At 47.5% G+C, this 25,966-nt stretch overlaps 1 protein-coding gene across 3 annotated transcripts in view; it reads left to right on the top strand.

The window, feature by feature from the left end:
- Window positions 1-25,966, top strand: part of LOC133371807 (myosin-11) — a 115,814-nt gene that overhangs the window by 61,210 nt on the left and 28,638 nt on the right. For all 3 annotated transcript variants that reach the window (XM_061599639.1, XM_061599640.1, XM_061599641.1), the window contains 15 exons: window positions 4,836-4,931; window positions 5,531-5,649; window positions 5,794-5,946; window positions 7,005-7,178; window positions 7,887-8,060; window positions 9,400-9,514; window positions 10,591-10,784; window positions 12,584-12,705; window positions 13,760-13,829; window positions 15,474-15,634; window positions 16,843-16,951; window positions 19,975-20,106; window positions 20,614-20,820; window positions 23,978-24,115; window positions 25,309-25,604. In XM_061599639.1, the coding sequence (XP_061455623.1) occupies window positions 4,836-4,931; window positions 5,531-5,649; window positions 5,794-5,946; window positions 7,005-7,178; window positions 7,887-8,060; window positions 9,400-9,514; window positions 10,591-10,784; window positions 12,584-12,705; window positions 13,760-13,829; window positions 15,474-15,634; window positions 16,843-16,951; window positions 19,975-20,106; window positions 20,614-20,820; window positions 23,978-24,115; window positions 25,309-25,604 (2,260 nt within the window). The remainder of the gene's footprint in view (window positions 1-4,835; window positions 4,932-5,530; window positions 5,650-5,793; window positions 5,947-7,004; window positions 7,179-7,886; window positions 8,061-9,399; window positions 9,515-10,590; window positions 10,785-12,583; window positions 12,706-13,759; window positions 13,830-15,473; window positions 15,635-16,842; window positions 16,952-19,974; window positions 20,107-20,613; window positions 20,821-23,977; window positions 24,116-25,308; window positions 25,605-25,966) is intronic.

The raw sequence follows: 25,966 nt of genomic DNA, 5'->3' as shown, positions 1-25,966 counted from the left end.
TTATGTTCTTATGTTCTTAGTTGGAGAACTCCATCTCAAAATTAGCATAAGTGGAAATTTTGAAGGATGGCTGTTCTCGGTTCTCTTGTTGTTTCGGAAAGTGCCGATTTGATACATTCAGCTTTAAATGCGAACTGAATCGAATTTCTCACCCATCCCTTGTATATTTGAGTAGTCTTCATCCTTTCCAGATCAGGGACCCAGTTTTAACCCAGATATGAATTTGGGGACCCATGTCTGTATATTTTGACTAATTGCCTGCTACTCTGAACTGTCACTGTTTTATTGTTTTATTGTTGTACTGTATTTATTATGATGTATTTTAATTGAGTTGTACGTCGCCTAGAGTGGCCATTGGCCAGATAGGCGACTTATAAATTAAGATTATTATTATTATTATTATTTAGCATATATTTCTTAGGGGAAGTACCATTGACACTAGCAAGCTTGCATCTGGTTGTGACCGAATAACGGGTCTTGACCCAAGTGTTGAGGACCAATGGCAGAGGGACCTCCAGATGGTGTTGAACTACAGCTCCCACCAGCTCCAGCCAGCATGGCCAATTCTCAGGGGTGATAGGAGTTATAGTCCAATAACATCTGGAGGGCACCACATTGGCTACCCCGGGCATAGACAATATTGGGTCAGAGCAGGGAAGGGGAACATGTGGCTCTCCAGATGTTGTTGAACTCCAACTCCCATCGTTCCTGACCATTTGCCATGCTGGCTGGGGCTGAAGAAGTCCAACAATATCAGAAGGACCGCATGTTCCCCATCCGTGAGCTAGATGGACTGAAGCAGCTTCACCATTCCAGAACGCAGAACCAGCTCCACCATTGGTCAGATCAGAAACGTCCTCTCCATTTGTGCATTAGAATGTAAATGAGAAACATTTAGCTCAATGGGTGGAGCATCTGCTTTGCATGCAGAAGGTCCCAAGTTCAATCTCGGGGATCTTCACGTAGGGCTCGGAGAGAGTCCTACCTGGAACCCTGAAAAGCTGCTGCCAGTCAGTGTAGACAGTACTGAGCTTGATGGACCAATGGTCTGACTTAGGATAAGGCAGCCTCCTATGTTATTGATTTCCTGTGTATTGCTGATCATTTGGGCAGTGCTGATCAGTCATATTAATTGATGCTGTATGAATGAGGTTTTGAAGCACAGGAAGCTGTCTTATACCAAGACAGACCATAATAGGTCCATCTAGCTCAGTACTGTCTACATTGACGGATAGCAGCTGTCCAGGAATCATAGAATCATAGAATAGTAGAGTTGGAAGGGACCTATAAGGCCATCAAGTCTAACCCCCTGCTCAATGAAGGAATCCAAATCAAAGCATTCCTGACAGATGCCTGTCCAGCTGCCTCCTGAATGCCTCCAGTGTCGGACAGCCCACTACCTCTCTAGGTAATTGGTTCCATTGTCGTATGGCTCTAACAGTTAGGAAGTTTTTCCTGATGTCCAGTCAAAATCTGTCTTCCTGCATCTTGAGCCCATTATTCCGTGTCCTGCACTCTGGGACGATCGAGAAGACATCCCGGCCCTCCTCTATGTGAAAACCTTTCATGTACTTGAAGAGTGTTATCATATCTCCCCTCAGTCTTCTCTTCTCCAGGCTAAACATGCTCAGTTCTTTCAGTCTCTCCTCATAGGATTTCGGACCCACCTGGAGATGCCTGGGACTTTCTGCATGAAGAGCAGATGCTCTGCCCCTGAGCTACGGACCTTCCCCTCTCTTTCTCTGTGCTGTAATCAGCAAGAATGAATTAAAGATGTAAAAAAAAAAAAACCACGTCAGCAATTTGTAAGGGTTAGATTCCAAGTTGTTGATAAATTTGTTGGCCCAGAGCAGTAGCTGAAACCCTGGGCTCTGAATGTTGAAACACGGCTTGGGAAAGATAAACTTCTTAAGAGTTCCTCTGACAGGACTCTGCACAAACTCAGCACGGGGCATTTGAACTTCCGCCAGCTAGTACAGACGGATGACCATTTAAAGCTAGGATTTAGGTGCCTTCTAGCAATGACGTCCAAGCAGAGAGCTGCCTGCAAGCAGATCAGGACATGGGAGTTTTGAATTTGGAATTATTGTTAGTTAAATGAAGAGAAGAAACAGCTGCAGAATGCAGAGGAAGGATACCCTCAAGCTGCTTAAACAGTGTTGAAAATATTCTAAAGATTAGAAGAGGAGGGCACATCAGTCATAGGAATTCTCTGTTATGGTTGCTTTCCAAATGTTTTCAGGTTTTAGAACATGGAAGTGGGCTAGCTGTCATTTTCATGTATGACACCGACTGGCCCGGCAATTTTACTGCTGCCAATGGGCCCCTCTAGGCAGCCTTTTAAAATACATATATATATTGCTTTGGATGAATATAAAAAAAGGTGCTGGCACAAAATGGCTGCCATCTAAGAACAAAACAAAGCAAAAATACTAATCTTCCAAAGGCGACCCATTATTTCACAGGATATTTGCGTTCTAGCTGAGCAGTGTATTGCGTGTTGCCAGCTCTATCCGCACTTCTGGGCGCAGGAGTCCACAGAACCCCCGGTGGTCTCTTGCCCTCAGAGCGCCCCCTGGTGGAGAACTTGCTCAAAGAGTTCTATTGCCCCCTTTCATCACTGGACCCCGTGCTTTGAATTTTGTTCCATGTGCACTGTGTTCTCTCCTCTTCCCTTATCCAGATCTTCTCCTCGCTCCCTTTGCCTGGGGTCCTCTCCTGCCTGCTTCTTCACATTCTCCCTCTTTCTGGCTCGCCACTACGGATGACAACCCTAGACCCTTTTCTCCTATCGCTCTTCCTTTCTCCCCTCTTCGTTGTCCTCTCTGAGGCAGCCCAAATTCATTTTGTAGCTCTCCTCTTTTCCCTCTGACACCTTCTCCTTATCGCCTTGCTAACTGATCCATCGATTGAGTCTGTTTATATGTTGCCTTTCCGCACTGAGCTGTGCCCAAAGCGGTTTACGACAAAAATAAAAATGCAAACGTTGGGATAGGAGAGAGAAGTCAGTCTACAAAACATAACAATACATTCAAATAATCTCCTCTAAACTGTCAGGGTTTCTTTGTATTTATTCCTCTCGTCCTCCTTCCTGTTGGGACTCTGCCAGAATGCTCTCAGACGCTGACCTTTTATCTTTGGAAGGAGGCTCTCAGAGGCCTTATCTACCAGCACTTTCCGCCCCGCAGCTGTGTGTTGGGTCAGCTGCTGAGTTAAATGGGGAGTCCCAGCATCTGTCTGAGTCCTTTCACACATGTATACAAAACAGACACAAGTGTCTTTCCACGTTCAGCAAATCCGAATGTTCACGTAAACGGTGTCGTTGCATCATGTATCGGATCTGGCAGAATACAAGATAAAGTCCATTCACTCTGCTCCAAATTTATCTTTCTTTTTAATTCCCCTAGCTGAGTGTATTTTAGTTGTCAGTTTTTCCTCAAGCTGTACACTCCTGATCTTTTTGAATCTTTTTGATGGGTCTTTTGTGGCCCCATCCATGTTTTTTCCAGAAACGGGTGGTTGTTAATCTGGCTGCTGACAATAAGTGTCTACATGTCCTTCTTATTGTGCATTAATGATGATTCGCACTCATGATGGTATCAGGGCAGTTATACATGATCCTGCTTTCAAAATTGTTTGTGCCTGCAAATGTTTTGGGGTGGAGATCCTTCTTAATTTCCAACTGATGCCTGTCCCATTACTTCCTGCTGAAATCTTGTAACTTTTTACCTCATACTAGAGGCTGCTACCCCTACTTACTTTGCTCACCAATCCTACTACTGTCACCAAAGCTCCCCTGCCCCCCATGGGTCACCAAATGACTCCCTCCCCCACGGGACACCAAAGCTGCACCTTTTATCACCCATAGGTTGCCAAAGCTACAGAGATGCCACCTTCCCCCCTATAACTGACCAGAGCTCTCCTCCTTCCCCCATGGGTCACCAGGACCCTCCCCTTCCCCCCATGAGTTTCCAGAGTCCCCCCTCCCCCCATGTGTCACCAAAGCCCTCCCCTTCCCTCCACGGGTTGCCAGAGCCCTCCTCCTCCTCCTAGGGCTTGCCAGAGCTCCCCTGCCATGAGTCTCCAGAGCTCCACCAGCCCCCACCATAGGTTGCCAGAGCTCCCCGCACAGGAGTTACCACAGCCTCCCCCCCAGGGGTCACCCGAGCATACCAAATATATATATATAGGAATAAATATTTGAGGGATTTTTTTTGGTCCTGTTTTTGTTGTGCTTTAGTGCAAGAGTGCACCTCCGGATGTCAATAATGCAGTAATATTAACAACGTATAAAGCAGAATGATGGTTGAACAATCCAGTATAAATCCACCCCTAAACACAATTATTGCATCAATGACATGTTGTAAAAAAGACCAGTCTGAATGGGGCCTCTGTTTTTTGAGAGCTTTGCTGCTTCAGGCCAACGGCCCATCTAGTCTAGCATACTGTCCTTACAGTTGCCAACCTAATGCCTGTGGGAAGCCCCTAAGCAGGATATGAGGGCAACAGCTTTTTCATGTTACATAATCGTAGACCTGGAAGGGATCTCAAATGCCATCTAGCCTTATCAAACTCAGCCCACAAACTTTTAAAAATATTCAGATGTTGCAGCCGGACATTGCGAATATAAAAGGTATGCACCAAATTGACATTCACTCATCTTTTGGACTTGGAAGCTTAGGGATCAAGACTGGAGTTGGAAACATAAAGCAAGAACCTTCCCATGGGGTTGTTATGGGACTAAAATTCTCCTATTAAGCCCCTTTGGAGACAGGATGGTAAATGAATTCTCTCTCTGTGTGTGTATATAAGTTCTCTCCTGTATGTCCTCACAGCGATGCTGAAAGTCGTCTCATCTGTTCTCCAGCTTGGTAATATTGTCTTCAAGAAAGAGAGGAATACCGACCAAGCTTCAATGCCGGACAACACAGGTATGCCAGATAACTGTGGAGGATTCAAAGGGATTTCTCTCCTTGTGGTCAGTTTTTTCCTGAAAGGAGGGGGGGGAAACAGATCAGGACTGACCTATTGAAATTAACGGGCATGACTAACTTAGCTCCATTAATTTCAATGGATCTACTCTTAGTAGAGATGAAAGGATCTGCCAGTTCCTCATTTTTCCAATCTTAAATTCAGTTCTCCACATTTCTACAGCAATTTGCAGATTTAAAAAAATCTTCATGAAAAAACTTAAGCATTTTAGTGCAAATTTCTCCTGATAAACACATTTCTGTATGCAGTTGTAACCAACGTACACATTTGTACAAGCAATTTCTCCTGATATAATGCATTATTGTATGCTATTTTTACTAATATATGCATTTTATGCACACCTTCCCCAATATGTGCATTGTTGTACACATCGTTTAAAGAACTACATAACAAAATTTCTGAATTTTGAAGGACAGCTGCATTTAGCTCGTGTATTAGTTTGCAAAATGTGCATTACGTAGTTCCTACTTTAAATGCAAACAAAATAAAATTCCCCATCCCTGGAATGAAATGACAGTTCAAATCTCCTCTGTTGCAGCTGCACAAAAGGTGTGTCACCTTATGGGTATAAACGTGACAGATTTCACCCGGGCAATCCTGACCCCAAGAATCAAGGTCGGGCGAGATGTCGTTCAGAAAGCTCAGACCAAAGAACAGGTAACAGTCTTCCGTGCCCTGTTTCCTCACTTCTAGTCCAGACAATGGGAATTCCCAGCTTACCAATGATTGTCCGGCAAGGAAGGCTGGTTGTGTGATTCCTTCGTTGGTTTTGTGGTGTTTGAATTTAACCCTTTTCAACAGGCTGATTTTGCAATAGAGGCCTTAGCCAAAGCAACTTATGAACGTCTCTTCCGTTGGATTCTGAGCCGGGTGAACAAAGCCCTCGACAAGACCAAGAGACAAGGGGCATCCTTCCTAGGAATCCTCGACATCGCTGGGTTTGAGATTTTTGAGGTACGTCCTATAAATTTAGCCCAAAATAACTGGAGCAACTGACCTCCAGGTTATGTCATTTTCTTGTGTTTGCTGGGGGGGGAGAATCTTCACAGAATGGCTGAACTCCAGGCTAGCTTGTGGGTCTATGGCCCCAATTTTACTCCCTGATGTGAAGGACAAGATGGTGTCTCCCCAGTTCCATGCCAACTGGACTGGAGTTGAATCTTACTTTGCCCCTGGTCAATGGGACAGCACCTTCTACAACAGATGAGGGCAGCAGGCTGGCTTAAGCCCCATCTTCACTATACATTTAAAGCGGTGTCATACCACCTTAAACCATCATGGCTTCCTCCAAAGAATCCTGGGAACTATGGTTTGCGAAGGGTGTTAAGAGTTGTTAGGAGGTCCCTAATTCCCCTCACAGAACTACAGTTCCCAGAGTTCCCTGGGAAGAGGGATTGTTTCTCAAGCCACTCTAGGAACTGTAGCTCTGTGAGGGGATTAGAGGTCCCCTTACAGCTCTCAGCATCCTTAACAAACTACAGTTCCCACAGTTCTTTTGGGGAAACCATGACCGTGTTAAAGTGGTATGATGGTGCAGACACACACAGCTCTGCCTTCCAGCACATGGATGCTGTCCCCAGAATCTGCCACCTGAGGCAGCCACCTCACTCTGCCTAATGATAGGGCCGGCCCTGTCTATACTCTTTGTAGATATACTATACTATTTGCAGCCATTGACTGTTTCTGAAGAGGATATATGCTAACATGCGTTGCCCAGACTTCGTGAGAGAATGTTTGTAATCAGTTTTTATTATGCCAAGACATTTCATGGGTGCTTATTTTGATGTTTTACCACTGTTTTATGTTATTTATTTTATTATGATGTCTGTGTACAGGTATGGCCTGTTCGGTCAATAAGTTATAAAATTTGATTCAAGGGTTTATAAATCCCGACTGCCTTGACTCCCACTTAACGGCTCTCATTTTCTAAGCTAAAAAGCCTCTAGTGTTTGGCGTTACCTTGATTTAACCATGTATATGGCTGCTTCTCTCCCCCAAAATTCTTTTTTCAGGTGAACTCTTTTGAGCAGCTGTGTATCAATTACACCAATGAGAAACTCCAGCAGCTTTTCAACCACACCATGTTCATTCTGGAGCAGGAAGAATACCAGCGGGAGGGCATCGAGTGGAACTTCATTGATTTTGGCCTTGATCTGCAGCCTTGCATTGAGCTCATTGAAAGACCGGTATGTTGGCTTTGCCCAAAATATCTCGCAGACATTCTAAATGAAATCATTCATTCCATCACCCTCGGGATTTCGTGCGGGCTCACCGTGCTGATCAGGTTTTAGTTAAATTCATTGATTAAATAAATTAAATGATTAACAGTCACGTGGCGTGCTACGTTTCTCAGTATAAAGCTTTGACTTGTTATTATTACCTTTCCTCCAAGTGGCATACCTTTCCTCCACTCTCCATTTTATGCTCACAACAACCCTGTGAGGTAGGCTAGGCTAAGAGACAGCGACTGCCCAAGGCCACCCAGTGAGATTTGTGGCTGAATGGGGATTTGAACCATGGGGGTTGTATCTTGGGCTGTGCGCCGTCTCTGGCTGAACCCCGAACCATGCCAGGACAATTTGGGTCAACCTGGGATTTGGCCATAGCTGGTTGAGGGAGCCCCCAATTGCTCCAGTGTGAGAACAGGATGCTGGACTGGATGAGCCTTTGGCCTGATCCAGCAGGGCTCTTCCTTTTGCTCTTATGTTAAATTTGTCTGTGCAGCACCATGCATTTATACTGCAGATAAATAGATAACATGTTTTCATCCACTCCTTAGTGAAAGGGCTTTCCTTTGTGATGATGTCAGGATTCCAGCAGTCAGCAACACAGTGTGCTGGAAAATGTGTCTTCCGATAGGAGGCCTGATGATGTGCTGTTGTTCCCGGTTTCAGAATAACCCTCCCGGTGTCTTGGCCTTGCTGGATGAGGAGTGCTGGTTCCCGAAAGCTACAGACACCTCCTTTGTGGAGAAATTAGGTTCAGAACAAGGCAACCACCCCAAGTTCCAAAAGCAGAAGCAACTCAAGGACAAAACGGAGTTCTCTATCATCCATTACGCAGGAAAGGTACGGGCCGGAACAGACCCAGCCGTGTATTAACTTTCTGGATGCTGCCGCCTCACCCCTTGCAGACTGCCGTGGTCAGGGCCAGCGTCAGGAATCGGCATGGTTGGGCACCTGCTGTGGCCCCTCGCTGCAATAGGGGGCCCGCTGATTCAGCTCCCCTAGACCTGCTGCTCCTCTTCACCACTGCAGCGTGTTTCTTGCCCTGGCCCAGAGGGGGAGGAGCAAGCCAACACCAGCAGTGGTCAGGCAGAGGAGCAACTGCCACTGCCTCCTTCCTCATTGGCTCTGTATGGTAGGGATGATGAGGCAGAGGAGGACAAGCAGTTGGCAACAATGGCAGGACGGAGGTAAACTCACTGAGGGAGGGGGGTCCATTCACCACGTCTTGCCCAAGTCCCCCCTCCAAAAAAACAGAACCCATCACTGGAATAAGTGCAGCTCACGAAAGGCTTTGCCATGTGATTCTGCCAAGCATTGGTGGCTGTTGGCTCCGTCAGCAGGGCCGTGGAATCCATTCCGGGTTTGAGTCTGAATTTTCAAGGAGCTCTCCAAACCTTGTCCCAAAACTGCTTCAGCACCATGGACAGCTCCTTGAAAGTTTGGACTAAAACCTGGAGCAGTTTCCACTGCCCCACTGGCACGGAGCCACCAGCCGCCCTTCTACCAAGAGCGTAATAAACAGACCCACTGCAATTTCTTTGCATTTATAGCAATTATGTCTCATTTGCACATTCTGAGGCTCCTTTTGGAGTCTCTTGCTCCAGCCTAGAGGGGGGTGAGCAATCAAGGGACCACTGACAAGAGCCCCCTGGATCTCCCTCCTCCTCTTTACCATTGCAGCTTGCTGTTGATTTGTCTCTCACGTTTTCCTTGTTCAGCTTCCATTTCCCCACCTCTTCCGCAATCTGACTTTAAAAAGCAACAATCCTGAATGGAATAGGTATGCAATGTCTCCAGGTTTAGATGGCTGTCACACTGCTGTTCTGGCCTATTAGGTTGTTCTAGGTTGTACTCTAGCCATTTTCTTCTTTATGGACTCCTGTCTAGCAATAAACTCTATAAACCTTTCCAAACAGGATTTCCTTTATATCCTTCCCCATCCCTCCACTTGCAAAGTGGCAGGGGTGCGGTGCGGGTGGAATAATGATTAGAAGTACAACCCACAGGTCTCAATGAAAAAAAAAATTGACACTGAGGAAAGGAGAACTTTCCACTTCCAGCTTAAAGTAGAACAGCAGTGATTGGATGGTGCTAAATTGCTCGTGTCTGTAAGCACCCCATGTTGTCAAGTAAGAACTCTTGTGACACACATGCTGTATGTTTTTGCTTTTCCTGGAAGGTTGACTACAACGCAAGTGCCTGGCTGACCAAGAACATGGATCCCTTGAACGATAACGTGACAGCCTTACTAAATCAGTCCTCTGAGAAGTTTGCGGCAGATCTCTGGAAAGATGGTAAGAACACGAAGCATGCCATGCCATCTCCTTTAGCCCGCCTGAGTTTTCTGTTTATAGAGAATGTCATCTTCTGTATCCAGCCCATCCTTCCTGGGTGCAAGGTCTCCCCCAACTGTGGAGAATATGAAAGGATATCTACTCATCAGAAAATGAGTTCTCAGCTGCCGCCCCCGCAATAAACTGCCGTATAGCCTGGTCTATCCAGAGAGCCGCCTCAGATGCCTGCCAGCAAGCATGAGAGAAGCTGAAAGGACCTTCTCATATGTGGGGGAAACACCTGAATTGTCTGAGTTTGTGAACCGGGTTGGCGTCAAACAGTTGGGCACATGCCAGAGGCCCACACTCCAACAGGGGCTCCACTCACAAGAGCCCCCTGGACCTTCCTCCTCCTCTTGACCACTGCAGCTTGTTGCTCATCTGTCTCTCGCTCCAGCCTAGAGGGGGATGAGCAAGCCAATGCCAGGAGAGGAAGAAGAGCTGCCACTGCCTGCTTGCTCATTGGCTCTGCCTGGTAGCAATGATGAGGCCGAGAAGCACAATGGCGGTGAGGTGGCAGGCTCACTGAGGGAGCCGGGCGTATTGAAGGTGTCCTGCTCATGATCCCCCCCCCAAAAAAAATAACCCTGGAAATGGTTGTGAATGAACCTAGGAACATAGAAAATGACTTTATACAGAGTCAGGCCTTTGGTCCATCTAGCTCAGTATTATCAACGCTGACTGGTAGTAGCTCTCCAGGGTTTCAAATGAGGGCCTCTCCCAGCCCTGCCTGAAAGTGCCAGGGAAGCAGAGGTCTTCTGTATGTAAAGCAGATGCTCTACCACTGAGCTATGGCCCTGTGAATAAGCTCACAGGAAACTGCCTCGTACCGAGTCAGGCCATTGGTCCATCTAGCTCAGTATTGTCTACACTGACTGGCAGCGGCTCTGCAGAGTTTCAGATGGGGGACATTCCCAGCCCTTTGTGGGGATGCCAGAGGTTGAACCTATGGCCTTCTACATGCCACGCAGGCGCTCTACCACTGAGCTACGGTCCTCCCCCTAAAGGCTGAATTGATAGTCCTGGTTGTATTTCAGTGGACCGCATTGTGGGGCTGGATCAGATGGCCAAGATGACAGAGAGTTCCCTCCCGAGCGCTTCCAAGACCAAAAAGGGCATGTTCCGGACAGTCGGGCAGCTGTACAAGGAACAGCTGACGAAGCTCATGACCACCCTGAGGAACACAAGCCCCAACTTCGTCCGCTGCATCATCCCAAACCACGAGAAAAGGGTCAGTACCGTGGCGCAGTGCCCCAGCGCGTTTGTTTCATTTCGAACATTTTTTTGTGCTTTCGTAAATCTCCCAGAGCAGATTTAAAAAGGCGATAAAGAGAAACATAAACGACAACTGTGTAAAAGCAAACAGTCATCAAATTGGGTAAGACAGCACCCGTGTAATTCAATGAAATGCATAAAAACAAAACCTGCAGCCAACTTACACTAGATTGGAACAAGCTTGGACAAGTAAAAACCTCTTTGCTTGGCCCCAAAATAGGGTTGACTCACAGAATAGTAGAGTTGGAAGGGTCTTGTAAGGCCATCAAGTCCAACCTCCTGCTCAGTGCAGGAATCCAAGTTAAAGCATTCCCTCATGGGCAGCCTTTCCAGGGGCTGCATGCTAATGGTGGGTGGGGCCAGAGGCAAAAGTGGGTGGGGCCACAAGCAAAAGTGGGCAGAGCAACAAATGCGACTCTTACCTGTGTGCAGTCGGCTGCATTTCAACCACCACCCTCCGCTTAGGTGAGCAAGGAGAGGTATCCCAACTTGTCAGCATGCTCCAGCATGGCAAGAGCACTTGGGGAGGGTACAGAGCAGGACTAGTGAGAGGGTGTGGCCTCGGGAGACCCCCAAGGGAAAAGCTCTGTTCTAGCAAGGTTCAATGAAACCCACTTGGTACTATTGCAGCGAAGCATTTTCCCCTCCGTCCATCCGCTGATGGGCGATGGGGATGTGACTTCCTCCAGGAAAGGAACAAAAGGGAGCCCACTGTAAGTTCCTGATCAGGGGTGTAGTCCTCTGGGGTCTTAGACCCTTTCCTTTTTTGGGAGCTGGGTCCCAGCAGGGTCCCTATGCCTTCATAGAGACAATCTAGAGACTATGAGACAATCAGCATGAAAGGGGAGAGTGTTAGCTGCTGAGAAGAGTCTTCTAACATGTTTCCTTGTCCTTTCCTGCCAATTGGAGCCAATCAGAATGAAAGGAGGCGAGTCAGCCACTGCAGAGACTCTTCTCAGCAGCCAACACTCCCGTTTCATGCTTATGGGCTCCTAGGGATGTCTGTCATGGTGGGAGAAGGCGTTAACAAGGATCTCATTCTCAACCCAGCAGCAAAAAAAGGGGGGGAGGCTATGATTAACATGGAGGGACCCTGCACTTCTGAATTTGCCACTGTACTACTGTTCACGATTGTTCCTTTGTAACCATGTCAGCACCTGCCCCACACTTGACATCATATGTGACATTGGGGGGGGCAGGTGTGTGTGGCTTTGGGAAACTAGCCTCATGGGCCAAATGGGGAGGCCTGGTGGGCCAAGTTTGGACTGTGGGCTGTGGAGGTTGGCTCACTGGGGCTAGTGGGGCACTGCCCCGTCCACCTCAGTCTTCCCTCAGACACCTGCCTGCCTTCTTACTTACTTACAGCCAATCCAGGGGGTGGCCCTCCCTGTCAGTTTCGTTGTCCTCACTCTCAGTATTGCCCTTGTAGAACTCAGGAGGGACGGGATGGGGACCAAACTAGAATGAGTTGGCTCTGCCTGTCATTGGCTCTGGCTCCACCTACTGTTGGAAGCAATCCTGTGAACCATAGTTTGGTGAGGTGATGATGGGATTTCTGGTTTGCTAGGGCAGGGGTGGGCAACCTTTGGCTCCCAGGTACTGCTGGCTGGTGCCCTTTGGAACTGGTGGGGCAGAATGCAGGAAATCCCATGTTTCTACTCCAGAAGTGTAAAAATCGGCCTTTGGCAAACTTCTCCTGCCTTTGTTCCTGTGCGCTCTGATGGACTTGTAAATGAAGGTCTCCGTGTTTTACAGGCAGGGAAACTAGATGCCCACTTAGTGTTGGAGCAACTGAGGTGCAACGGTGTTTTGGAGGGGATCCGGATCTGTCGCCAGGGCTTCCCTAACAGAATCGTCTTCCAGGAATTTCGCCAGCGGTAAGGAGCGATGAGTTGGGGAGAGGGGTGTTGTGCAAGTGTCCCCCGAATTAGGCCTGGGTTCAGGAAGCTCAGTGATGGGGCCCATGGCATGTATGTGAGCCGTAGAGTAAGCTGTTTGGGCTGCTGTAGCATCACAAAGCTAGCTTACAGCAGTGGGTCTCAAACTATTTTCCACATGGACCACTTAGAAATTGCTGATGGTCCTGGAGGACCACTTAACTACTTTTTTTTTTGCCTTTTATAGCAATAGCAATGCACAGTGGCAGATGCTGTATGATATTTAATTGCATTTATATTTCTTCTCTTATGTCTTATATTATATTTTGCTGTATTACATTCCATAGAATTCAGATTGTAAACGTTCATCACAGACAGCTAGCTGAGGCTTATGGGAGTATTTATTCATTTATTAAACTTATATCCCGCCCTTCCTCCCAAAAGGAGCCCTGGGTGGCAAACAACAAGATATAAAACATCAAAAACATTTTTTTTAAAAAAAAAATATTTAAAACAGAACATCTTAAGAACAATTCCCACACAGATGTGGACTAGGATAAAGGTATCTATTTAAAAGGCTTGTTGAAAGAGGAAGATCTTCAGTAGGTGCCAAAAAGATAACAGCCTAATATTTAAGGGGAGCGAATTCCAAGGGGTCGGTGCCACAACGCTAAAGGTCCGCTTCCTAAGTTGTGCGGAACGGACCTCCTGATGAGATGGTCTTTGCAGGAGGCCCTCACCTGCAGAGCGCAGTGATCGACTGGGTTCTCTAAGGGATCCTAAGCAGTATAGGTCTTTATACACCAGAACCAGCACCTTGAACTTGGCCCGGTAGCTAATAGGCAGCCACTATAGTCCAAAACATCTGGAAGTTACCAGGGTTGGGGACAGCTGGCCTAGAGTTATATGCTCTGCCTGGCAGTAGCGTTTTGGCCCATCTGAAGCTTCTGGATACTTTTCAAAGCTGTAGAGCATGTTATTAGATAATGCTGAGCCCCAAATGGAACAATATGGCATAATTTTCAATGCTGGTCTCAATGCGCTTTCCCAATAGCTATGAAATACTTGCTGCAAACTCTATTCCAAAAGGATTTATGGATGGGAAGCAGGCGTGTATACTTATGGTAAGTAAAGATGTTTCATCCATCATATGCTCTACACATTGTTTACATGACAGTTTTCTGTTACTCCTCCCCACCCCCCAATTCCAACATCACCGGTCTTTCCTTTCACTTTCCCCTCTTTACTTGCTCTCCTATTCTTTATATTGTGGGGTTTTCCTTAATTTTTGCCCCCCCCCCGGACAAATTCTGATGTTTTTTAAAAAAATGTCATCTGGAATAATGTCGTTAGTGGAGGCTGGTGCCTATTGGAGCTGGCAGGGCGGAAGGCAGGGAGCCCACCACTAGGTGGAGCCAGAGCCAATGACAGGCTGAGGCAGCGAATTCTCAGTGTTGTCCCCATCCTCCACCCTGCTGAGTTCTTCAAGGGAAGGTCTTGATTCTGAGGAGGAAGCTGACAGCCAGTGCCACCCCCTTGACTGGTTATAATGAAGAAGGCTGGCAGCTGTCTAAAGGTGACATTGTGGTGGGGCAGTGCCGCACTTGCCGTAATGGATCAGCCTCCACTGATGATGATGATTAAATGTATTACCTGCTTTCACCTGTAGGTCTCTGTGCTCTAATGTGTTATAAATAATTAAATGCATTTTTAAAAAATACACATTGAGTTGCTCTGTGGGTTCCTCCAGATAACCTTTTTTTTGAACTTTTTTCCTGATTTCGATGCACAAATCTTACATGGCAGAGGGTAGACTGTATCTGTTTTTTATTGCACATTCATTCTGATTTGTTTCTGGGGAGGTTATACAACAACCAGGCCCTCCCTTAGCATGTGCGGGGCCCGGGGCAAAAGCATAGTTGGGGGTCCCCCACTTTTGCTCCGGGTCACCGTCTTGGTCTTGGCCAAGTCGCTGTAGGTGCGCAGGCACCAGTCCTGGAACTGCTGGCCCAGCTCACTGTCCCCGGGGCGGCTACCGCTCGCTGACCGCAGCAGGAGTGGCGGTGGCAGCTTTGGCATGGCGGGCGGGTGGGCAGGCGAGCAAGCCCCTGTCCTGGGCAGAGAGAAAGAGAGTGAGCGAGCGCTGCGTCCTGGCTGGCATGGCGAAGGCGAGCAGGCAGGGAGGGAGGAGCCGGCTGGTGAGCAGATCGCCAAGGTGGGGGCCCCCAAAAGCACGGGGCCCAGGGCAACTGCCCCGCTTCCCGGTGCCTAGGGGCGGCTCTGACAACAACAGATATTCACCCTGATTTGCTTGCAGGGTGTTGATGTGTCTTCTCTTTCCATTAATCGTTCGCTCATTCCACGCTTTTCAATGCATTTCCCGGTTACTTTGTGAACCACAAAAACTCTGTTTCTTTTTTCAAACGCCTTGAACCACTTTAACCGCGCAAACCTGTATTTCTTGGAATGTACTTGAATCCCTCCTGCAGAGTACCAATGGCCTGGAGCCGCCCTGTGACTGTTGTAGAACTGCTAGCTTTGTTTTCTATTTTTCTGGCAGGACTTCTATGCCCTGAAAAAACTCAGGAAGTGAAGCTTTTCTAGGCCAGCTGCTGCAATAATGGGGATTACCCTACCTGTTCGATTTCTCCCCGTCAGGCACCTATCAAAGGCACAAGAGGCCCACCAGAAAAGAAAATGGCGACCACATTGTGTTGTCAAAATCGTAACTAGGAGCTGGTTTCTTTCCCTCTCACCTCCCGCAATAGATCAAAGCCCTGGAACTTGATCCCAACCTGTACAGGATCGGGCAGAGCAAGATCTTCTTCAGAACCGGTGTCTTGGCTCATTTGGAGGAGGAGAGAGACCTGAAGATCACAGACATCATCATCACTTTCCAGGCTCAAAGTCGAGGTTACCTGGCAAGAAAGTAAGAGTGCTTCCAAAGAAGCCAGTGAAAAGAAGCCATACAACAATTGAACCAATGACCTAGAGAGGTAGTGGGATCTCCGACACTGGAGGCATTCAAGAGGCAGGTGGACAGCCATCTGTCGGGAATGCTTTGATTTGGATTGCTGGATTGAGCAGGGGGTTGGACTCGATGGCCTTATAGGCCCCTTCCAACTCTACTATTCTATGATTCTAAGGCCTGTGATGGGTGGGGAATGCAGGACCAGAGCTGTCAGTCACGCTCCCTCCCACAGACACTGTGAGCTTGCTGGGCCATATGCATGTGATACAGGCCATAGGGTGCCCCAAGCAGAGACCAGGTGGCCTGTATAATGGGATCACTAACAGGACAGAGAGCTTTTGAACAGCTCGCGCAAGAGAGCCAAGCTGCACAGAACAGGAAGAATTTCATCTCCTGCTCACGGGCAAACTGAATGCATTTACAGATCTCTGGTGGGTGTGTTTTTGTGATCAGGGGACCCAAGTGGTGATGTTTAAACCCTTTACTGGATAATTCCCTGATCAAAATCGCCCTCCCTGTACCCACCTGGGTGGGGTGTTTTACACGGCTGTGCCAGGCTGACATGCTTTTGTTAAGGGTATAATAGATATCTGGCATGCACATGAAATATCAGTTGCTACTGCCAAATGTTTTCTGTTGTTTTTGCCAACTGTCCTTGTTTTTAGATCTGATTTTACTATTGCTTTCTTTCTTTTGGACTTTTCTTTGAATTGGAAAAGCAGAATCTAAATGTGTTTCATAAATCATAGAATTGTATAGTTGGAAGTAACCCTAGAGGTCATGTAGTCCAACCCCCTGCTCAATTTCGGATTTACAATGTACGATGCAACCACAGGATCCTTGACACGTGGCAGTCCATCCTCTGTTTAGACTTCTCCTGCAAAGGATGGCCTGTCTTCACTTCCCAAGGCAGTCTGTTCCAGCTTGGGTGGTATTATGGTGGGCAAAGGGTTAAGCACCCCCCCCACTCCACCCCATCTGGCCGCTCTCCTGGTCCAAATGCACAATCTCTTATTTAAATGATCACACCCACCCTGCTGTGTGAGATGTGCAGGCTGCTCCGTAGGTGTCTGAAAAACAGTGCCTGCATTTTTGCAGGTGAGTTAGGCTGCATGTTTTTGACGCAAATGCAATTGACACGAGAGCTTTAATTTTTTTTTGGTCAGGGCTTTTGCCAAGAGGCAGCAGCAATTGACTGCCATGAAGGTCATCCAGCGAAACTGCGCCGCTTACCTGAAGCTGAGGAACTGGCAGTGGTGGAGGCTCTTCACCAAAGTAAGTGCTTTCATTGGCCTCCCCTCCCCCTTCATGGGGCTGCCCGGGGTGGTGGCCTAGAACAGCCTTCCTCCAGCCTGGTCTCCACCAGGGACGATAGCTCAGCAGTAGAGGAAGGCCCCCAATCCAGTCCCTGCTTTCTCCAGTTACAAGGCTGCCTGGGACAGCTGTTTGGCTAGATCAGAGATGAGGAACATCAGGCCTAGGGGCCAAATGTGGCCCTCCAGATCTCTTCATCTGGCCCTTGGGACTCTCCCCAGACCACACCCCTCACCAGCCCTGCTTCTCACCCTCTGTGAGTGTTTCTGGCTGGCTGGAATGTGTCCCGGAACTCAGGTCACGCCTCTCGCTTGCCTGGGTGGAGGACAGGGGCGGGTGTGTGAGCGTGTTTAGAAGTTAGCCAACTGCATGAAGGTAACATTTACTTCCATTGCCCCACCCACTTTTGCCTCTGGCTCCACCCACCACTGTGTAGAGTGCAGCACCTGGAAATGGCTGCGTTGCTCACCTAAGCCTGACACACTGTCCCATGGACCCCAGAAGATTTCCAGAAGTGAACGTGGCCCTCAGAGTAAAAAAAAGGTTCCCCACCCCGGATTGGCCGTCTGACCGATAAGGCAGCTTCCTGGTGTTCCATTCCTGAATGCAATGGTGGGTTAGGGACGGCCCAAGGAGCCAAGCCCCATATCTTTTGCCCTAGGCCCCATATTTCCTGCCTCTTCCTCCTCTTTTTTTAAACTTGATGTGCATGTCTGTTTTTCACTTTGCAAGTGCTAGAATTCTACCCAATTCGGATTTGACACAGTATTTTTCCATTAATTTGCTTATTCTCAATCGCTGAGGATTGGATTTTAATGTGGCAATTTTCTGTGGCTATTTTTGAAAATGGACTTTTTTAAAAAAAATCTGCCTCTGAAACATTGATTGTAAGAATAATTTATGGATCTTTCCTTCAAAATGTTGATATTTCCTTTAAAAATATAGATATTGATATCAATATTTTTTCTGAGTGGCGAAAAAAATTGATCTGCAAAAGCAGCAGTTAGCAGATACAGAACAAATTCAAGATTGATGCCAGCCTGCTGGATTGACAGAATGCTTTCAAACTGGCTCCAGCCAACAGATCCCACCCCTACTTTGCTTACAGGGTTATCCAATATTGGCTTCGCCGCTGCCTTGTGCTCACCCACAGCCCCTTTACATCCCTGGTAATGAGAGACTCCTTTGAGCCATCCTGGACAAAGGCGGTAGTGAGAAAAGTTATTTCAGTAGGCCTCTGTCCCTCTGATCTGCTCTCTATGGAGCTCGGAAGTGCCAAGGCGATTGTTAAATAGAGGCTAGTTGGATATCAACACCCAAGAGCTCTCGGCAGCTGCCCAGGGTCCCTGCTCCTATCAGGACTTCCTTGTAAAGATGGGATGCCCTATCTAGGCAGGCTATCCGTTCCCAAGTATAGGAGGGCATTCTCATTGGCCCGATTTAATGTCTTACCTTCTAAACTCCTGGAGGGCAGATATAACAAAATCCCAAGTAACAATAGATGCTGTCCCTGTGATAACGAGGAAGTGGAGTCTATCTTACATGTTCTGTTCAAAAGTAGATACTATGAAGGGGCCAGAAAAGATCTAATATACCCAATTACACAGTCTTTCCTGGGCTGCCCCCCTGAGGCTCTTCTGACTGCCTTACTGGAGGGTTCTGATAAGGCAATCACTGTGCAAGCGGCAAAATGTTTGAACTTGGCCATTTTGACCAGACCCTGTAAGATTGTGAATGGCAATTAACTTAATTGGACTGTTCTGTGTTTGTCATAGTTTCTGCTATCAAGCAGTTTTATCTTTTAATACGTAACACTATGCTTTATATTTGTGGTTGGTTGACTGTAAATAAAGATTGTTGTTGTTGTTGCTTAAAGGGAGACTCTCCCTCTGAACGATGGCCTAAGTTTGCATCTATAAGTAAAATTAGCATATGCAAATTGTCTGCAAGTTTGTGTCATGGGGCCTGTGCCCAAGAGCTTCTAGTGGGCGGCGGGGACAGATGGTGCCGTGCACCTCAACTCCCAGCAGTGGAGTTGCTGCTGCTTACCTTGAGAGAGATGGCAAGGGCAAGGCTAACCTACCTCACAGGGTTGTTGTGGGGATAAAATGGGGAAGTGGAGAGTCATGTATGCTGCCTTGAGCTCCTCAGAGGAAAGGTGGACTATATAAGTGTGTGTGTGTGCTTAATATGTTTTTTAATAATGTTTTTAGCCCTTTTTAAAAGTTGTTTTTTTAAAAAATTGTTTTTAACGCTGTTTTGTTTTAATGTATTTTAAGATCTGTTTTTATGATGTTTTGAAGTGTTTTTAGTGCTTTGTTTGCCGCCCTGGGCTCCTGCTGGGATGGGAGGAAGGGCGGGATACAAATTAAATAATAAATAAAATAAATAAATATATACATACATACATACACACACTTTTATATCCCACCTTTCCTATCTCTATATAAAGGAGAGAGATATATATCCTGAACACGTCTGATCTCGGAAGCTAAGCAGGGTCAGGCCTGGTTAGTACTTGGATGGGAGACTGCCTGGGAATACCGGGTGCCGTAGGCTTAGAGGAAGGCAATGGGAAACCACCTCTGAATACTTGTTACCATGAAAACCCTGTGAATATATCCAAAAAGATTCATAGGGTCGCCGTAAGTCGTAATCGCCTTGATGGCATATAACAACAAAAAGGAAGGTGGTGGGTATGTCAGTGTGTGTCCCCCCGTTGTCAGAAGCAATCCGGTGCTTCCGCACAGTGCCAGAGTCTCCACTACCTTCCCCTTTCCTTCTCCCAGTAAGTGACAGCGACTCCACTGGCAGCAGGTCAGGGCTGCTCTCCGCCGGATCCTACTGACCCTGACTGTAAGGCTGCTAGTTGATTTAAATCTGAAAATTCAAATCCTGAATTTTGAGCTGACATAAATGTGTGTGTGTGAAGCAGGGCATGTCCTGATAAGTTTGGGAAATGACTCTAAATTCTTTGTTTTCAGGTGAAGCCTCTGCTGCAGGTCACCCGGCAAGAAGAAGAAATGCAGGCTAAAGATGAAGAGCTCAAGACGGTGATGGAAAGGCAAGTCAAGGCGGAGGGCGAACTGAAAGACCTGGAGCAGAAGTATGGCCAGGTGAGGATGGAGCTTGGAGGGTGCTTTGATTTTTCCCCCGACCCTGAGTGGGTGGATCCTTCCTTATCCTCTTAAAGTGCTGGTCCAGAACGGAAGGAATTTCCTGATGGCCAGCCACCAGCTTGGATGGCTTGAAAAGAGAATTAGCATAGAAGAATGCATTATGTTGGAAGAAACAGCTTGAAAAAATGTGTATATTAGTCAAAACTGTATACAACAACATGTACATTAGGATAAATTTGCATGATAATACTGATGAAATTTCATGAGGATTTAAAAAATAATAATTCGCAAGCTGATGCAGAAATGTGGAGAACTGAATTTAAGATTGCCAAAATGAGAAACTGAGAGATAGGCCAAAACTGACAGATTTATCGATCCCTAGTTGGTAGTTATCTAAACTTCTGATTATCTGGGCATTTGGAACAAATGAGGTTGTCCTCGGGTAAAATCTTCACCCAAGCGTTAACTCTGCCGTTGCCCCTCGTGCCTGTTGCGTCTGCCCAGCTGTCTGAAGAAAAGAACGTGCTTCAGGAGCAGCTCCAGGCCGAAACGGAGCTGTACGCGGAGGCCGAGGAGATGAGGATCCGCCTGGCTGCAAAGAAGCAGGAGCTGGAGGAAATCCTGCACGAGATGGAGGCCCGGATCGAGGAAGAGGAAGAGCGGGGGCAGCAGTTACAGGCTGAGAAGAAAAAGATGCAGCAGCAAATGCTGGTACCTGAGCTGTTTGTGTTTGGGGAGCAGGAGGGGGGACAGAGACCTGGGATAGTGGAGGTGGAAGTTCCTCTCTCCTCCCCATCAGAACTTGTGGGAGGGGGCCCAAGTTATACGTTTCTACCTGGCCCCCCAAAACAATGCATGGCTCCTGTTTGCTCACTACAACCTCTGGTAGACCTGGAGGGTAATGCTCAGGTAGGGTGGCCCCTTCAAAATCAGTAAAAGGATGCAGATTTGCATAATAGTTGCATCTGTGGGTTTATGCGAATTTGCATTCTTTTTGTGATGTGTATATCGCCATTTAGTTTATAGTTTATTATAGTTGAGAGTTTACAGGAAATGTTATAGCTCGGTGGTAGAGCATCTGTTTTGCAGGCAGGAGTTCTCAGGTTCAACCCTCGCCATCTCCAGGTAGGTAGGGCAGGAAGGAACCCTGCCTGAAACCCCCGAGAGCCACTGTTAGGCAGCGTAGACAGGCCTAGATGCACCGACGGCCTGATTTAGCACACAGCAGCTTCCTCTGTACATGTACAGATATACATTTAGGCATCTTTGCTAGAATTCTAATAGAAATGCAATAGGTTTCAACTTGGTAGGAAAGACTGTGAGCAGGTGAACTGTGTGCCTGCTCTGTCTGCCTTCCAGGTTGATTAGCTACTCCAAGTCTCCCTTCTTGGGTTTCTTAATCTTTAAACATAACTTGAACTCAGTAGCCGAGATCTACTGTCTGCAAATAGCAGAGAACGGTCCTCTGAGAGCCTGTCAAATAGTGGGCTCCTTCAACAGAGGACTATCCCTTGGGAGCCATTCAAATAGAGGACTGTGCTTTGTGTTAGGCCACCCTACACTCAGGACAGACAATGTCTGTGATGTTTTAAGGGAGAGCGAAAGCGATCAGAAGCGGCAGACCCACATTGTGGTCTGGGGGAGCCCTGTGTGGCTCTTGAGTTAAGACTTTCCCTTTTATGATGATGATGATGATGATGATGATTTACATTTGTATACCGCCCCATAGCCAAAGCTCTCTAGGCGGTTTACAACAATTAAAAACATTAAAAACAAATATACAAATATGCAAATTTAAAAACAAATTTTTAAAAAACAATTTAAAAACACATGCTAAAATGCCTGGGAGAAGAGGAAAGTCTTGACCTGGCGCCAAAAAGATAACAGTGTGGGTGCCAGGCGCACCTCGTCAATAAGACACCTCTCTGCCCAGAGGGAGACGGAAGTGCTGGTAAAATCTCCACTGCGCCAAAGAAATAGCTTGAGGCTGAAGAGAGAAAGCACCCAGCAATGGTTGGTGGGACAGCCCAGGCAGGAAGAGGCTATCAGCAGCTACTAGCCACGATGGCTATGCTCTACCACCAAATAGCAATTGCTGGAAACTGCAGGAGGAGCAAGTGCTCTTGCGCTCAGGATAAAGTTATCAATGGCTTCTTGCCATGATGGCTACGTTCCTCATCTGCTTGTGAGAGGTAGTAAGTCTCTGAATGCCAGTGGCTGAGAATCACAGGTGGTGAGAGTGCTGTTGCGCTCAGGTCCTGCTTTTGAGCTTCCCATTGGGGCATCTGGTTGGCCACTGTGAGAACAGGATGCTGGACTAGATGAGTCATTGGCCTGACCCAGCAGGCTCTTGTTATGTTCTTAAGTTGGCCTGATCCACCTGCAGGGCTCTTCTGATGTTCTTACATAGGGATGGGTTCCCAAAACCAAGCATTGCTGCCACTTACCAAAGGAAAAGAGGGAGGGACAAGATGCAGGGATGCTCACTATGGTACGGTGCAGGTGCAGCAACGGGGGAAGCGGATTGGTGCTGCCGCACCTGCACCATGCCGAGGCTCTCACCCTTCACCCTCTCAGTAAGCGGCAGCAATGCCGACATTGGGAAGCCAAGTGAGCAACAGTCCCCTGCCTGCAAGGGAGCAGGCTGTTGTGAGGAGAGGGGAGACACACACCCAGAGAGAGGTAGAAGTTTGGGAGGGGGAAAGTGGCTTGGAGAAAGAGCCCTCTGCAGACATTGACGATACATTTTCCAAAGTTATTTTTCACACCAACGAGGACTAGAAGCTTGATTTCCCACAGTGCTGCACTTGATTGGGCTGGCTGTGTGGTTGGACCTGATTCTAATTGCTTTTGCGTTTATATTTTTTGTGTTGCATTCAGCCTTTCCCAACCTTTTGGTCCCCATGTGTTGCTGGACTACAATTGGCCATGCTGGCTGGGGCTGATGGGAGTTGTCTGTAACAAAACCCCTTGTTGGGAACTGCTATTAAATGAGTTACGGGTTTGAAGGAGTTTTTTGTTGTTGGGATTTGGAGGGGAGGGAGGGAGGTTGTGTTGTGGGAGGGAGCTGGGTGGAAGAGGGCGGATTGCAGATTAGTTAGAGGTGGGAGGACAGGTCGGGAGAGGTCGGGAGGAGAGGGACTATACATCAACCTGCATTTTTATAAAGTGATTTGGTTGGTTGAGTCATGTGTGCTATCGCAGCAGGGTCCTGTCCACTTCTTGCACCTACCTCCTGTTGTGCTAACAGGGCACAGCAGTGGTCGCCTTTTGGGTGGGGCAAAAGGTGGAAGGGCGGAAGCTTGTGGCACAGAGAGCAGATCTGGCCCCGGATGAGGCGAGCGTCCTGCTGGGTGGGGATTTCCTGAACCAAGAGTGGGGTGTTGGGAGGGATCATCCCTGGTGAAGGGTGGGTTTGCAACACCTTCCATCTTCGTTTCCCCAGAATGCCTCTGGGCCCCACCCTATAAGAATATAAGGACATCAGGAGAGCCTGCTGAATCAGGCCAAGGATCCATCCTGTCCACAATAGGACCCAGAGACATTTGGGGATAAGAAAATGGGCAGGCGACTGCAACCTTGACTAGCACCAGGCTTTGCAATAAAATCTGGCCCTGGCTGAGGCGAGCGTCCCGCTGGGTGGGGATTTCCTGAACCAAGACTGGAGTGTCTGGAAGAATAATCCGTGGCGAAGGGCGGGTTCGCGGTATTGTGCAACAAACATATGGGGACCAAAAGGTAGGAAAGGATCTTTTTTTATACATTTGAAATGCTTGCATGATATATCTTAATCAGTAAATTGAGAAGCTTCACATTTCCTTTTTCTTTTACCTTTCCCCCATCCCCGTGACTCCCTCCCTCGCAAAAGGAACTTGAGGATCAGCTAGAAGAAGAGGAAGCTGCAAGGCAAAAGCTGCAGCTGGAGAAAGTCACTGCGGAGGCCAAGATCAAAAAGATGGAAGATGACATCCTGGTGATGGACGACCACAACAATAAACTCTCCAAGGTCTGTGCCGCTGAGCGCTCTGTGCCCAATTTCCAAATTCTGCATGGTGGTGGTTATGAGGGAAAGACCCACTGTAATCCTAAGCATTCCCTCTCAGTGTTAAGATCAGCAAAGGGTGCCCTCGTGGTCGTTCTGCTGTCCAGGGAAGCCCAGGGGATGGCTGCTCCAGGAAGGGACATTCTCTGTGGCAGGCAGCTCCTGAAATGGGAAACACCCTCCCTATAGAGGCACATCTAGCATCTTCTTTATATAGTTTCCCTTGTTTGCTGAAGATGCACCTCTGTAGCCTGCCCTTTGATAGTTGAGATTTGTGGGTGACTTTTGTGAGACCACCTCTGCTGTCCGATATACATTCTTTGGTTTGTTTTAAATTGTTTTATTGGGTTTTGATATCCTTTGGTTATACAGGTGTAACATTTGCTGGGAGCGGCTAAGAAAATACCTTAAATAAATAAATACCGAATGGAGGTAATGAAAGGGGAATTAAATTGATTTGGAGCAGGAGATAAACTGGCGACAAATGAATTCAAGAGGAACTGATTTGAGGGTGATGTGGGGTGGGGTGCAAACTAATCAGAAGATTTATCTGGGGTGATTTGGACGGGAAAATAGTGATGAAGGCTGGCTGCACTGGCTGGTGCCCATCGGGATTGGTGGAAGGCAGGGAGCTGAAGGGTCGGTGGAGGTGGACACAATGGCAGGCAGAGCCAGCTGAGTCTAGTTTTGCCCATATGGTCCTTCCTGCTGAGTTCTTCAAGGACAGCAATGCTAAGAGTAAGGAGGAGGAAGGCGACAGTCAGTGCCACCCGCTGGACCAGTTGCAAGTAAGAAGGCAGGTGGAGGGAGGACTAGGTGAGGGAAGACTCCTGGGGCCCCTGCTGGGAGGAAGGGCGGGATATCAATCAATCAATAAGAAAGACTGCGTTGGCAGGGCAGGGCCCCATTTGCTCTTATGGACCAGCCACCGCTGAGGGGCGGGTAAGAAATCTCTTAAATAAATCTTATTTACTCAGAAGTAAGCCCTACTAAATCCAATGGGACTTTGAGGCAGGAAGATGTCCTGAATTCATGGTGCCCTTAGGTTTTTAAAAAAACAAATACGTTTATGCAAACTAAGTGTAATTCCAGATTCCAGTCTCTAAGAAGAAGCAGTTGTCCCCCCACCGCCCCGCTCCCTGCCTTGTTCTCCATAGGAAAGAAAACTCCTTGAGGAGAGGATAAGCGACTTGACGACCAACCTTGCAGAAGAGGAAGAGAAAGCCAAGAACCTGACGAAGCTGAAGAACAAGCACGAGTCTATGATTTCTGAACTGGAAGTCCGTCTGAAGAAGGAAGAGAAATGCCGGCAAGAACTGGAGAAGATGAAGCGGAAGCTCGAGGGGGACTCCAGCGACCTCCATGAGCAGATCGCCGACCTCCAAGCCCAAATTGCCGAGCTGAAGATGCAGCTGGCCAAAAAGGAGGAGGAGCTCCAGGCAGCCCTGGCCAGGTGGGGCAACTCCCAGATGCGCCCGGCTTAGCTTTGATCTCTGATGTTGTTGCTGTTGTTATAGTTATCGTTATCATCATTATTATTTGATGATGATGATGATTAGTGCTTTTGGGGTAAAAAATGAGGTGCCGGTACCCTTACCTTGAAGAAAGTATTGTGAGTGCTGGCACAAAATGGCTGCTTTGGGCAGCAAAAAAAGAAATAACAGTAAGCCATATTAGCAAGTGCAGTCACAAAAAAGCACTGATTATTATTCATTGAAGTTATTAGTGACTTGTTACCTAAAAGGTCCCTAAGAAGAAATATAACACCAAGGAGGGTGGATTATATACGACATTAATATCTACAACACCTACAAT

Source organism: Rhineura floridana, chromosome 17 (genome assembly GCF_030035675.1).
Source record: "Rhineura floridana isolate rRhiFlo1 chromosome 17, rRhiFlo1.hap2, whole genome shotgun sequence".
NCBI classification, from domain to species: Eukaryota; Metazoa; Chordata; class Lepidosauria; order Squamata; family Rhineuridae; genus Rhineura; species Rhineura floridana.
Note: the sequence above shows the minus strand (reverse complement) of the source record. Positions and strands in the feature narration are given on the sequence as shown.